The sequence below is a fragment of the Aedes aegypti genome, chromosome 2 (genome assembly GCF_002204515.2).
Source record: "Aedes aegypti strain LVP_AGWG chromosome 2, AaegL5.0 Primary Assembly, whole genome shotgun sequence".
Classification (NCBI taxonomy): domain Eukaryota; kingdom Metazoa; phylum Arthropoda; class Insecta; order Diptera; family Culicidae; genus Aedes; species Aedes aegypti.
This window is the reverse complement of record NC_035108.1, coordinates 415032371-415047662: the sequence shown is the minus strand read 5'-3', so window position 1 is coordinate 415047662 and position 15292 is coordinate 415032371. Positions and strand designations below refer to the sequence as shown.

At 36.0% G+C, this 15292-nt stretch overlaps 1 protein-coding gene across 1 annotated transcript; it reads left to right on the top strand.

Annotated features, from left to right (window-relative positions):
• The first annotated feature begins 296 nt into the window (after window positions 1–296).
• Window positions 297–1911, top strand: LOC5567956 (37 kDa salivary gland allergen Aed a 2-like). Its single transcript, XM_001657728.2, has 5 exons — window positions 297–407; window positions 462–680; window positions 742–969; window positions 1025–1219; window positions 1281–1911. Exons 1-5 carry the CDS (start codon window positions 348–350, stop codon window positions 1575–1577), a joined length of 999 nt encoding a protein of 332 aa, XP_001657778.1. The 5' UTR covers window positions 297–347; the 3' UTR covers window positions 1578–1911.
• Window positions 1912–15292: the final 13381 nt, after the last annotated feature.

Below are 15292 nucleotides of genomic sequence, written 5' to 3'. Positions count from 1 at the left end.
GCCAATGGCCAACACATCGATCACACACAGCATGATTGCGACTTACACAGAATTTTCACTCAGCCAGCCTGTCCGGCATTGGTTGCCTCATTCTGTGTAGTTTTAACATATGCGCTGCATGAAGCTGGCTTAGCGTGATATTTGTATTTACTGAGATTTTACTTTGATTAACTCTCAATACATTTTTCTCTGATCAATCTTCAGCCTTCGTATTGATTCAGCTACATTGAACAAAAGCAACTAATCAAACATAGTTTGATTTACCTTACCAACAACTTACAATCTAGCTTTCAGTCGTTCTATTATAAAAACCACTGAGTGAATCCTCAGCTCTATAAGTTTAAACAATGTTCCCACCAAGAAAATTTCTACTGTCATCTTTTATTCTTGCAGCTCTACATGTTACAGTATGGACAAAATTCTTCAATCACGTATCATCAACTAAAACGTTTTAATTACAGGCTGCACCTTTATGGGACGCAAAGGATCCGGAGCAGCTTAGATTTATCACGTCCCGGTGCATGGAAGACTGGTATCCAAAGGCTAAGAACCCAAAAGCAGCCCTTCAGAACTGGTTGGGATGGAAACTAGAACCATCGGACGACCAAGCTACTCAGTGTTACACTAAATGCGTACTGGAGAAAATTGGTTTCTATGAGCCGGGCGAAAAACGATTCAAGGTTTGACATGGTCATGCTTCAAATGATAATTGATAAACATCGTTTACTTTCGATCAAATAGGGAGTTCGCGTAATGCAGCAATGGGAGACATTCCATAAATACTTGAACGCAGATCGCGAAAAAGTACACGATTTAACGAGTACGTTTGATTTTATTCCACCTCTCAAAAGCTCCAGCTGCTCGGAGGTGTTTGAAGCGTTTAAAAAAGTTAATGGCAAGCACTCAGAAACCATTCGAGCAATTTTGTTTGGTAAAGGGGAGTCTTCCAAAAAGTACTACCAAGAAAAGGTAAGAATTGAAATTGTTTTTAATCGTGTCTAAAATTATTTGTTTTTTTTTTCAGGGTGTTAAAATCAAGCAAAAAGAACAATCTCTTTTCATGCATTGTGAAGCATTGAATTATCCTAAAGGTAGCCCGCAAAGAAAAGATTTATGTGGAATTAGGAAGTATCAGATGGGAAGTGGAATCGTTTTTGAAAGGCATATGGAATGTATATTCAAAGGATTGCGCTACATGACAAGCAAGAATGAACTGGATGTAAGTAATTTTAAGGAGAACTTCATTACCACTATAGCATAATTTGAAAAATCTTTTTAAGGTTGACGAAATCGCAAGAGATTTCATTGTGGTTAAAAAGAAGCCCGACGCTATGAAGGCTATGATGAAAACGTGCAAAGCCAATCTGAAGGAGAAGAATCCTGGCAAAATCGCGGTCCATTATTACAAATGTTTGATGAATGATTCAAAAGTAACGAATGACTTCAAGGAGGCATTTGACTACCGCGAAGTAAGATCCAAGGATTATTTTGCTGCGCTGACTGGTAAACTGAAGCCGTACAGTCGGAGCGATGTGCGCAAACAGGTGGACGATATCGACAAGATCCAGTGTAGTTAGTTGTTTTAATAGTAAAATAATGTGTTTCAAAATGAATGCGATAGCTACATTACAACATTATTTTTCTTTAACAATGAAATGAATAGTATTCTATTAGAATATTAAGGTCAAGGGTAAATAGGTATTTTCAGGGATGAAGGATTGATTCTCCAGTACACGTGTCCTCGAAAAATAAAATATCAAGGCAATTTCAAAATTTCAGTTTTAAAACTAAAAATATCGAAGGAGATAGTTTTGAAAAAAAAAATCTACCGAACATTTTATATATTTTAATCATGTTCACATTCCATAATATTTCAATGGAATGAAAATTTCACACCATCGACTACCACAACCCCTAAACTTAATAATTAATGCACGAAACATATCACCTTGCCACCACGCTTCAAGCGCTGCCACTGGTCTGACGAAACTCCAGTAGCAATCATTTCAGTATGGTTGCTCAATACGCCTCCCAACTTCTAGCATCACCTGCCCAACGCCACCACGTTGATCTCCACTTGATGACGCCCTCTGTTGCCACCTTCTGCTTGTTCTGGTTTAATCGAAATGACGACGTCGACAGAGGATTGAAAAACAATCGTCAGACCCCGACTGCCAAACACGGCACCATCGATCACAAGGAAATCCACGGAAACACACGGTACAGCGAGCCCACAGGTATGGACACAGGATTTCTAATCGTCTTTATTTACAATTACTAAAATAGAAACGAACACTAAAGAAAACTAAAGAGAAGGAAAGAAAAAAGATGAAAATAAAAAAAGGAAACGAAAATAAAGTAGTGTGTAACAATTATATGTGTGTAAAGTGCTAAATCTGTCTTGTACAACGTCACCACAATTTTTTTCATGTTATCTTTTGTAAAGTGACCCTTAGTTGATTTATAGCTGTGGGTTGACTGTAGTTCTTGATGGCGTCTTTGGTAGCTGCGGAAGCGGTGGCGCTTTACTCCATAGATCAGCACACACTGATTGGGTCTACTCGCCATCCACCCGAGCGGAAAAACGCTTAATTATTAAATCGTGAGCTGGTTAATGTGCTACCATTTTTCGCTCATTCGGTGTCTACTTGAGGAAGGTTTGAGTGGAAGCGCAGCGAATGCTTTGGATCTTGAATCGTGCTTGGTGAGTTATGAACGATTGCCAAATAGCGTTTAATGTGCGAGCAACGATGGTGTTAGGAAGATTGATTGTAGAGCAGCAATGAATTTGGTCAAATAGAACCATACCTTTTGAGAAGGTTGAGGAAAATTATCAGAGTTTCAGATATCTAAAAGACGGTTTCAGAAGCCCGTTTCGCACCAATTGTAAAATTTGTAGCATTGCCCTACAATAACCCTATGTTGAAATGGTAAAAATAAATCAATTAGCATTTCAAATACTTATGACAGATTGAAATTAGAAAATTGGCCGTGAAAACTTCAATAAAACTTAGAAAAGGTAATATTCTCTTGAAAAGCGAAAATCGCACAAATAAAAAAGAAATTTGTATAACATGCTGCAGCTTGGGAAGGCTGATACTTATTTTTTGAAGGTCCCAAAACCTGAAATTTCTCAATGTCAATAAAAAAAATACACCAATACTCTGAATTTTATACGACGAAGTGCTTGAGGAGAAGATTAACCGAAGCCATACGTTGAATTTGAAAAAAAGCACAAAACCAAACCAAACAGCCGATCACGCAGGTCGTTGAAATATTCATTTTGATCGGCTGTTTGCCTCATTAGATTTGTGCTCTTGGAAACTTCAGGCAAGGCTTCGATTTGTCTTATAACTGCATCAATCTCACGGCCTTAAGTTTTATTTTTCTTTCAGAAAGCAAATAAAGGCGCTTAAGCCGAGGCTCTAGAGCCAGAACATGAGTAGTAAGTGGCGTTGCTAAGAAATTTAATCCGCACTCCATTGTTGTAGTTTCACCTGGGATGGGTACAACGCCAACACCAATACCTGTACCCATCTCAGGTGAATCTACAACAATGGAGTGCGGATTAATTTTCTTAGCAACTCCACTTCCAACGATCTTACCTAAAACCCTGAATTGAAACGGTTGGTACGGTTGTTCCTGTTTCTTACTTCTTTAAATCGAAAATGTTTCGCCTATCATGTTATTCATTTGTGAATAACCTGATCGTCGCATTTTTGCCATTTGTCTTTAATCCCAAAGTCTGCACAGTGAGACTGGCCATTTTAATATTTGTATAATATCACTGATATTCTGCAATTATTAATGATGACAAGTGAATACCTTAACAAATCTACGTATTTCCAGGATGCTTTTTCAATATTGGCTGTGCAACCGCTTAGATTGGATTAGATTATATTAGATAACTGCATTAATCTCACGACCACTAATTCAAGCTCATAAATCTGAACTGTAAAGAAAACACTGTCTTCAGTGATTTAGTTGCTCAGACTGAAACCATAACACCAATATCGGACAAACAAATGGGTCCTATATAATAGACCAAATGCCGTTAGGTTGAAAAAGTTGTTAGGTCAAAAGGATCGTTAGGCCAAAAAACAATTGACTACGACGAAACCTCCAAGGAATGTTTCATTCCTCGATATCGAATCATGAAATTTCATAGTTTCTAAAGGGCGTTGGGGCCACAAGAGTTTGCTCTTTCAGCAAACCATCTTCTTACATTCAGGGAGTAAAATAAAACATATTATGAATATTTTGCCATGTTTGTTTTATTCAATTTCAATTCCATATCCAAATGCACGAACTTTTCTCTACACGCCACTAACAAGATCCTGTACAACACTTGTACCAAGTTTGTTTTTGCGTGGCAGTTCATTTTTGCTTCATATTTTCCTCCGATTTTACTTCCTTAGAATGCTTCCGGAAGTGTACTTTTCAACTGGTCGCAGTTCCGGTGTGTTGAGATGCTTCGACACGAAATGAACCTCCTTAGCCTTGTACCACTCCAAAACCTTTTCCGAGTAATGGCACGAACCCAAATCCATCGTGTGACCTCAGAAGATGAAGTAGACGCTTTTGTAGGCCTTCCTTTAGGTACACCTGCCCATTGACCATTCCAGTTGTCACGAATATTTATCACATTTCACACATCACATATTTATCAGTGTTTTTTCCGTCTTTTCACGAAGGCTGTTGTTTCTAGTTATATTATACAGCGGATATTGTTTCTGCAGATACCTAAACCCAACACCTAACAATCCATTTGGCCTTAAGACCTATTAGAACTGCTTGTGAACCTATTGGCCTAACAACCTTCTCGGCCTAAAGGTCTATGGTCTAACGACATTTGTCCTAACGGCATTCGGCCTAACGAAATAGAACGCATTTGGAGTAAGTATTTTTACGTCATCTGAAAACTTTTTTATCTTGATTTTGTAAGAACAAATATAAAACTAGAGAAAATAATATTTCACTGTTGAGTAATTTCATGGCTTAAGTGACATATGCTTCTTCTTCTTCTCGACATTAACGTTCCCACTGGGACAGAGCCGGCTACTCAGCGTAGTGTTTTAAGAGCACTTCCACAGTTATTAACGGAGAGCTTTCTTTACCAAAGTTGCCATTTAAGCATTCGTATATCGTGTGGCAGGTACAATGATACTCTATGCCCAGGGAAGTCAAGGAAATTTCCATTACAAAATATCCTGGAGCAGTGACATGTGCTTATTAGGGCGATTTTAAATTAAAAAGTGTTTGAAATTCCCATATCCCATATGTATCCTTAACATAAAAATAGTCATCTGTGAAATTTTCACATTTTTCGGTGTTGATATAAAGGTGGCTCAAAAACAATGTAGGTGTATATGGAACTTACTAAAACTATATTCAAAAAAGTTCCAAACATGTTGTAACTGTTACGTAAGTACAAGCTTATCATCACTCATTCCTCAAACCTCAATAAAAAATTTAACTGATAAAATAATCCTTAGGGCTGTTTTTTAAGATTTTTGTAGATGATTGTAGGGCTAAAATCCTGTTTTTGCATCTTCTCATCGCAATAGGCTGTTTTTCATCACGCCAATCTGTTATGAAACGGCCTACTTTCCTGCACTGAAGTATGCAGTGCGGGAATAGTCGTTACGCAACTGAAATCAGTGCTTTGATGATTCATTGCGCAACCTTTTCTCATTACGCAACTGTTTTGAGTTGCGTAATGAATCATTACACAACAATTTTTCAGTAAAAAATAATGGTGAATGCATTCCGGTATAACTTCTGATACTCTCAAGTGGTCTTCAACGAAATTTCAAAAAATGTTGTACGTAAATCGTGGCAGAACTCGATTTTTTTTCGTAATTAAATAAACGACTCGTGATGAAAAAATCATCATTCTACAACTTGTTCCGTTAACTACTATTATTATCCGAACGATTGAATTGCTCTCTTTTAAACAAATGTCTCAATTATATTTCGAAGAATAATTTTCACTATGGGATGATAAGTTTGAAATTGCATTCCAAAATTAACGCGCTCGGGTTTTTTTTTTTTCAAAATTTCCCAATGATTATTTCCATATCAACCAACATCGTCTCTGGCCCACCTCTCAATCGCCACCTAGAAAGCTGAAAATTTAACAGAACACTTCATTTATAGTAAGTATGGTGAAAAAGTTATGGAAGACGGGATTTTCCTTTTTATTTTTGAATCACCCTTGTGCTTATACTAGCACTATTTCTAATTTATGTTGATGCAGTTACACTAACTTCACGTTTATATTACATTCCAGTGCTTGGATTTTGGTCAGAATAAACCGATCGAACCATATTCCAAGAATAACAATTAGTGAACCTTAACAGTTCATGGCACATCGCAATTGGAGAGCCCTATGGGCATTCACTCTCTCGTTTGGAACGTGGCGCGAGAGCGTTCAAGAGCAGCAACTCTCACAGATTACAACAGCATCGTGCCATTCTGGTGATTTATATTTTGCATAATATAAGTTATAACTTTCATATTTTCTGGTAATGCAGCCTTCAACAACCTAATTAAAATCTATTAGAACATCAAACACCCCTTTGGCTGTAAACATAGCACATAAAATGGAATATACCCAATTAACCACAAGCATTATAACATTGCACGTATTCTACTGCATATCAACAACATTGATGTAACATTGCTTTTATTCGACATATTTCAAGAGCTGTCAAGCAATAAAGCATTAACTCTACATTAGAAATGTATCAATGCACTAATATCTCTTTATAAATTGCACTACTGCACTAATGTTACTTTATAAATTGCTTCATTGCTTTATCGTCGTGTTTGCATTAGTGCAACTGTAAAAGGACCCTTTTCCACTTTTAAACTACTTTAATAGTAGGCTTACGGCAATGCAGCTGCATTATATATGCAATGATATAATGCTCCATGGTTACTTGGGTATTCAGCTCTGTTGCTTGATCAAAATGAGAGTGTGTTAGCGAATGTTACAAGTGGTGACACACAGTAATTAGCATCAAACAGTGGGTGATGTGTGTCTGTCTTGTTTTCGTTCATGGCTCGTTGTCTTCGTTGTCTGAACGATAAATGTCATGCGTGTTGTATGAATTCAGGCAAATAAATGGTATGAAAATATGGCTCGTGTGTCAACGATCATTACATTTTCCAAAGCCTGAGATATACAGACATTTCAAGAGAAAAATACAGATTTTAAATTTGGCAACCCTGGGTATGATTCGTGTATGTACATGATGGTAGTTGTTTTAGGAATTTTTCGAGAAACTTGTTTAAGATTTTGTAAAAATCCTGTCTTTTGACATCATACCAAGGTCAGGTTTTCATATTCATCCTCAAGTCATATATATAAGTGTAGAAGAATTTTAGCAGTTATTAAAAGTACAATTAATAGCTCCTATAATGTAGCTACAAATTTTGAAAATTTTAATAAACCACACTAAATAATTAATAAAATAAAGAGTTTATGATAATTCGAAAAAATAAAACATTCAAATAATTACCGAGCTAAAATCTTACCTTGAAATTAAAACAGTTCACCAGATCATACAATCTAGCTTCAAATTGGTAGCATAGTTAACGGACCAAATGTGAGAATAATATTCAAACCCTCCACGGGTCGCACAAAATGATGTCCATACATTCTATACTCTAAAATGACAATCAGAAAATGACGTTCATTGATTTTCGGGATTGATAGATCCCCCTCTCCTCTGTGTTACGCATTTTCCTAGTACATGTACTATCACACTTTTTATGAGTTGACGACATAAATATTTCTATAGACATCACTCCTAGTGATTCTAGTGGCGAACTTGCATGAGCAAAAAATCACTCAAATATGGATAACTAACTCCTGGGGACTTTTCTGACACTCTGTCATACGGTTGGGTGACAAAACGTTGAAAGACAGAACGTCGAATGCCAAGATATCGAAAGGATAAAACGTGGAAAAGAAAATAATTGAAGGAAACAAAATTTCTTGGAAGAATGATTCCCTAATAAAAAAAAAAATCATTATGTGCCAAACGTTATTCATAGCATATTTCTTCGATCCCGATGTGAAAAAAAGTCTGGCAAACAATGTATAAAATTCCCCGCTTTTGACGTTTTGGAATTCGACTTTTTGTCTTTCGACGTTTTATCTTTCGAAATATTGTTCTTAAACCCTGTCATATATTTGCCACGAATTCCATCGATGATTCGCCATCGATTTCTTCGGAAGATTTGTTTTATAGATTTTTAATTTAATGCATTCCAAAATTTCTTTAAAATTCATTCCAGGTATATCTCCGAGAAAGACTTTTAAAGGCGTTTCGATATTTCCTCCAGATTTTTTCCCAGGCATACTACAACTACTCCAAAAATATCTCACAGTACAAAAATTACTACAGGGGTTCATATAGAAGCTCTTCAACAGATGTCTTAAAAAAAATCCTCAGTTGTTCTTCTTGGAAATAAATATAGAGTTTTCAAAGGATTTCTCCAGAGTTTTATACGAGGATTTCTACACAAACTTTCTCGATAATTCCTAGAAAAATCATCCTGCTGTTTTTTTTACGGATTTTTCATTGCTGTGTGCGTTTGAAACGCAAATAACAAATGCGGGAACTCCAAACACGGGAAGATTTTCCTCAAGAAATGCGATGTCAAAGATAGATCTTTCTTGCTAGGTCGACCGCATTTGGAGTCAAGATTTGCACCTCAAAATTAATACAATCAGCAAATACTTCAGAATTCTTCCAAAAACTCCACCAAAGATTTGTCCTAGATTTTACTCCAAAAAATATCATTCACAGAAATTTTTGGAATACGAGATATTATATTTTGATAAATTTCAATTAGGCTACGTTCAGACTAGAGCTGATTTTACGTAATATAGACCGTCTTGAAATCAAACGAACTTCTTATTTCCAGTGAAAACAAGATTAAGGGAGATCTTGGGAGCCTATATGACGTAATATCAGCTCTAGTCTGAACGTAGCATTAGATACCGCATAAACATTGTCAATTGGAGTGAAATTGGAAAGAAGCATTGAAAAATCTCTGATCCAATGTCTTATGCAACCTTGGAAAAAATCCTGTGCGAAGGGAAAAAGAGAAAAAATATTCCAGCGAATCTATAGAAATTAAAATTTCAATTCTAGAAGAAAATCAAAATACAATACTTGAAGTACTTCTAGATATATTATTGAGTCTCTCTGTTAATTGTAATATCTATATAAGATATGAGAAAATTTAGCCAGGATTTGAAAAAAAAATCAGAGTGAATTTTACACCGTCTTCATCAGCACATAGGTTGCACAGACTGAACGATCACTAACATTAGGCAACGGACAACACGAAACACCCAGTAGCCCAGCGATGAATTTTTCCTTTGACGAAAAGTTTTCACCGACTGGGGCGGGAATCGAACCCACACCCCGTGGCACAATACGCCTAGATGACTGACGCCGCTAACCGCAAGCCCACCCGATCAGAAAGGCATAACAAAATTATTACAACCTGAGATATTTTTATCAAAAATTATTTTATAACACAGGTTGATAAAAAGTATACCTCGTTAGATGATAAAATATCAAAAATTATAACAAAAAAACCTCTACGAGAAACAAAATTATATCAAGCGTTGATATAATTTTATCAAATTTAAAACATATTGAGATATGATACGCCAAATAGAAAAAAGGCAGTCATAACAACTGTTGTTACAAATGAGATATAAAAACTGCTTCAAAATAACAACATTATATCAAGGATTGATAAAACATTTTATAACTAATTTTGTTATAAATGAGATAAAATTCTAGGTTCAATATTCTTTCAATATCAATATCGTGTCAATACACTAATATATAAAGTTAGTAACTAAAAAGTTGTACGATAATATGTTTACTTATAAATATTCAGAAGGCACTGTACTATTTAGAATTACAAATATGTACATTGAAACAATGTGTAAGCGTAACAGTAAAGCCGAATGACGGAAATTCCGAGAACAAAAGTTTTATTTCAATTTGTAAATCTAGAACGCAAGTAGATTAAATAAATTTGAGCATTCAGGAAAAAGGTGTTAACGATTCTAATTATTTCATGGCTGAATGTCTTATTGTATCACGCAAAACTTGGTAATTCTCGACATGCATGGTCGGTTCAAAAATGGTTTATGTGTTGTATCGCAATATCTTCCTTCGCTTGAAATGGTGATCCATAAATGACCCACCACCCCCCTACCCTTCTCTCTTTTAAAGGCCGGTTTGCTACTGACAAGAAAAGGAATCGCCTATCTCGATGCGTGGAAAATTTCTCCCAAGAAATGGTCAAGAAAATCACATTTTTCTGATCGCAGTACGCAGTTGAGAAGAAATGTCACTTCAAAGGGGGCTCTCTGTAGGAAATTTCTTGACCCTTTCAATCAAGGAATTTCATTACTTTTCTTGAGCGAAACAGCATACTTAGCTTAAGTATAAAATAATTTATGCACGACCCCATACTCATTAAATTCAAATAAAAAGCAATTTAAACTTGTTAAAATTTTAATATAAAGCAATTCCAAATATATTTCAAAAATATAACTCATTTTGATATAATTTTGATACGACTCAAAACTATTTTCACATCACATTTTAAAAAAATATCTAAATATAACATACTTTGATAAAAATATCAAACCTTGTTATAATTTTGTTAAGTTTTTGATATACCTTTCTGATCAGGCACGAAGCCAACAGTCTGAATGATTATAAAAATCCCAAAGAATATCCTGGATGAGTTCAAAGACGAATCCTTATAAAATATTTTTTTATGTAATTCCTGCACTAATTCCTTGAATAGTTTAAGACGGAATATTCGGAAAAATATACTGGATAAAGTCCAAATTATCCAAAGTGTTCTGCAAAGTGGTCGTCCATTATTCGTGGTCATTTTTTCTAGCTTCTGACTGAAATACTTGGAGCAATTTTTCCGGAGCGTTTTCAGAAATTAATTCAAATTTTACTCAATCAGTTCCAAGTTTAGATCCTATAGCGTTGGTTGGGACATAAGAAAGGAATATTACGAAACTTTGAGATACTTTCTGAATAATTGGTGACTTCCAGCAGTATGTTTAGGAACTGCGATAAGAAAAAAAGACTTATATTATAACTGTACTGTCTGTAAAAGCTTATGAATTCAAAAAGATTATCGATCAAAATGAGTACTGCCAGGAAATTCTAAAACTGTTTCGGAGCTGTGAATAATTAGACCAAATGAAACAATGTGAAGCAGAGATGAGCAAAATGGTCGAAATTTAGAAGCGAATCGTAGGTGACTCTTTTCCCAGTAAACACAAACTCGTATATGATAGGATATAAGAGTACAAATGTGGAGGCGATAAACGCACATGCGCCATAAGGCTACATGCAAGATGTACGTATATCGCCTCCACATTTGTACTCTTATATCCTATCATATACGATGGTGTGTTTACTGGGTTGATCGATTCAGTGACTCATTGAAAAAAAATCATGCATTCCGATTAATGAACATAGAAAATGATAATTTTAAAATGAGAGCACACTTCATATATCAAAATACTTCAATTACTTATACATGTGTGGTGTACTTAATCATGTAAAGTGTAATTGAAATAAACAACTTTCCATGGTAAATTTTTGAGATACTTTACCATAAACTGCTGTGCAAGTGAATCATGCTTTTCTGAAAAGCGTTTTTTTCTCTCTCTCTTATAAGCAGGTGAAATCAACTCACCTGTAAAAAAAATGTGAACTACTACGGCAAATTTAATGTATTATGTTGTAAACAAAATGTTAATGAAAGCTTTGTTTTACCAAATTAGGTTGATAGTGTTGTCTAACACAAAATACCTAGATAAAAGAAATGAATGTAATACAGTCGACTCTCCATAACTCGATATTCAAGGGACCATCGACTTATAGAATTATCGTGTTATAGAATATACCAACACAAAAAATCAAGAAATCGAAGGAACAAATTTCTGTATTTCCAATACATATATGATCACTTTTGTAAGAAAGCAATATTATTTTTTTGATAGTATTTTACAAACTGTTATTTGAAGACTTTTTTCGAAATGCTTAAAAAATCACCTTATTTTTACTAACACTGTTTTCATAATTTTCAACTATTATTACAACCTGGAAGTATTTATTCACCTCCAAACATGGATTAGGCCTAGTTTCCTCAAATGAGAATGATTTTTAAATATATATCGAGTTATGGAGAGAAAATTACCTCCCACGTGACATCGACTAGTGGAGATATCGAGTTATAGAAATATCGAAATATGGAGAGCACGATGTATGGAAATTTGAAGGGACCGAAAAATCCATCGAGTTATAGAGTATATCGAGTTATAGAATATCGAGTTGTGGAGAGTCGACTGTATTTTGAATGACACAATGGAAGAACCTAAAAAAAAACTTTTTTGAAAAGAACCGTGATTTGTTCACACATTTTCGAGCGTCGACTCTTTTTGATCCAAATTGATCCTAGACGTTGCTATCTGAGTATGGCCATATTTTCCAGATTTTTGGGTTCCCATGGGAGTCATGGGAAAGTGGCCAAACTTTTCAGAATTTCACGCAAAGTAGATTAGAGATGCCCCAATTTTAATAAATGTCCCTGCAACAGGTTCAGTGACCCGGACTGCCGTTATACGCATAATTGTCCCATGTTACTTTTTGTGCATTTTCACTTTTTGTCATCAAACAGTTTATTTTTAAGTATAGTTTTAGAAAACACTTACCAAAAATAAACTTTGTTCGGAAACTCAATGAAAAGCAAGCCAAGTCAATTTGTCCCATTGTTGAATTTCCACGCATAACTGTCCCACTACTGTATTTCTACGCATAACTGTCACACTATACAGTTCGCTGCGCTAATCTTGACATATCAATTTTCATGAATTTGCAAATCAAGTCTACAATTGGTTCAAATGTATTTGAATGACTTGAGCACATGTCGGATTGTTCTGAATTGCCGGTTTCCTGGGGGAAATGGCCTCTAAACTGTCGGTTCTGAAACCTAGCTGGCAACATCAAATTTCATAAATTCACAAATCAAGGGGTAATTCAAAGGTTCCTGGATGACTAGATAACATGCCAGGTTGTTTTGGATACCCTGTTCCCCAGAGGAATTTGCCATTATATTGGCGGTCTTGAGACCTATCTTGCGACATACCAAACTGCATGAAGTCAAGAAGAAGTCAAAGTCATGTCAAAAGAAGAATAGGATGACCTGGTCACATACTGGGTTATTCCGCATAGTTGGCTCTTCGGTGCAAGTTGCAAATATGTTGGTGGTTCTAAAACTTAATTTGCGATGCATGATATGTATTGCAAACAAAGTCCAAAGAAATGTCAAATCGTGTGAAGATTTGTGTGTGGTGTATGCAGCACAATGAGTAACCTTCCTTTAACGTGTTTGATGTACGGATGAACTCGAGTTCATTCGCCGTGGCAGTAAACGCCAACCAACGAGCAGTAGGCCACGGCTCTGCCTCTTTCTCCCACTAGACGGCTCACGCGACGGACGCACATAAGGAGCACTTTCATAGCGTGGCTTATATGCTTAGTAAGCATATAAAGGAATTATATTGTTGTTTAGTTAAAGTGGATATGTTTTCATGATTCTTACGATAAAAACAATAATTTCATCAGATAATTCGATGTACGGATGAACTCGAGTTCATTCGCCGTGTAACGCTTATGTCATTCGTGGCAGTAAACGCCAATCAACGAGTAGTAGGCCACGGCTGTGCCTCTTTCTCCCACTGGATGGCTCACGCGACGGACGCATATTAGGAGCACTTTCATAGCGTTTCTCCGGGCAACTTATTGTGGGAAACCAAAAGTCCACACAATTTGTGTCGTGTATTTTGAGTTAAATTTACTCCGCAGAATGACCTTGAATTTGCAGATAAGTTTCTGTCAAGCCTGCAACTTTTAAGAGTCGATTTAGGAATTTATTACATCTTATAAACTCTCTAACTTACTCATCCACTCTTTCTTTCACTAACTCATACATTTTCACATTATCACACATACAGAAAACTTTGCTTCCCATCCCAAACTATAAAATCTTTTTTTTCACTTCCCCAAACGTGGCTCCGTTTGGCACATGTCGCTTGAGCCTTAGGTGCCTTAACAAAGTTTTGAGGATATACGTCCTCTACATTTGGTGCAATCTATACGTAAGAACGGTCATCTGGGGACGGACCTGGTGTAGTGGTTAGAACACTCGCCTCTCACGCCGAGGACCTGGGATCGAATCCCATCCCCGACATAGTCACTTATGACGTAAAAAGTTATAGTGACGACTTCCTTCGGAAGGGAAGTAAAGCCGTTGGTCCCGAGATGAACTAGCCCAGGGCTAAAAATCACGTTAATAAAGTCAAACCAACCAAACCAACGGTCATCTACAGCAGTACGCTTAGCACATAATAAGTCACTACTCTGAGTGGGACTGTTATGCGTAGAAATGCGCCAAAAACCACGTATTTCTATGCATAACAGTCCCACTTTGAATTTCGTAGCTAAATTTACTTTATTCCCATAATACAAACTCTTGACTCTAATAAAGACGCTATTCTTCATACTATTGTGAAGGTTTTAATTTAATTTACCACACACTTGGTAAATACGAGGCCTAAATGTGCTAAAATCTTAAAACGCGTTTTTCTCGATTGCATATTTTGGAACATGGGACAATTATGCGTATAACGGCAGCGGAGAAGTGATCAATTCGTTCATTTGATGCAACCATACCATGCAACACATAAAACTTTTCAGAATTTCATACAGAATTCATGAGATACAGTCAACTCTCCATAACTTATAAATAAACAGGTGAAATCAACTAACCTATTGAACTGCTATGGCTATGCTGCTAACAAAATGTTGAGAATACTTAAATTTTACTTTACTAAATAAGGATGACAGAATTGCTTGAAGTAGCACACCTACATATAAAAAATGTATGTAATGATTATACAAATAAAGGAATCAAAGAAAAAAAACTTGTTTTTCAATCATAAATGTTCCCTGCTGAGGTTGTTGATTTAATCCAGCACCGTTCAACAATAGACCCGTACAATAGCGCGCCAAAAGTTCTATCAAAAAGGCAGATGCGCGCGCATATGATCGACTTTATTGATCTTCGATGTCGTCCCTTCCTTTGTAAACGGGATCTTCAATGCATTTGAGCACGTGCATTTCATGCTTCCATCTAGCCAAGGTGTGTTCTTTAC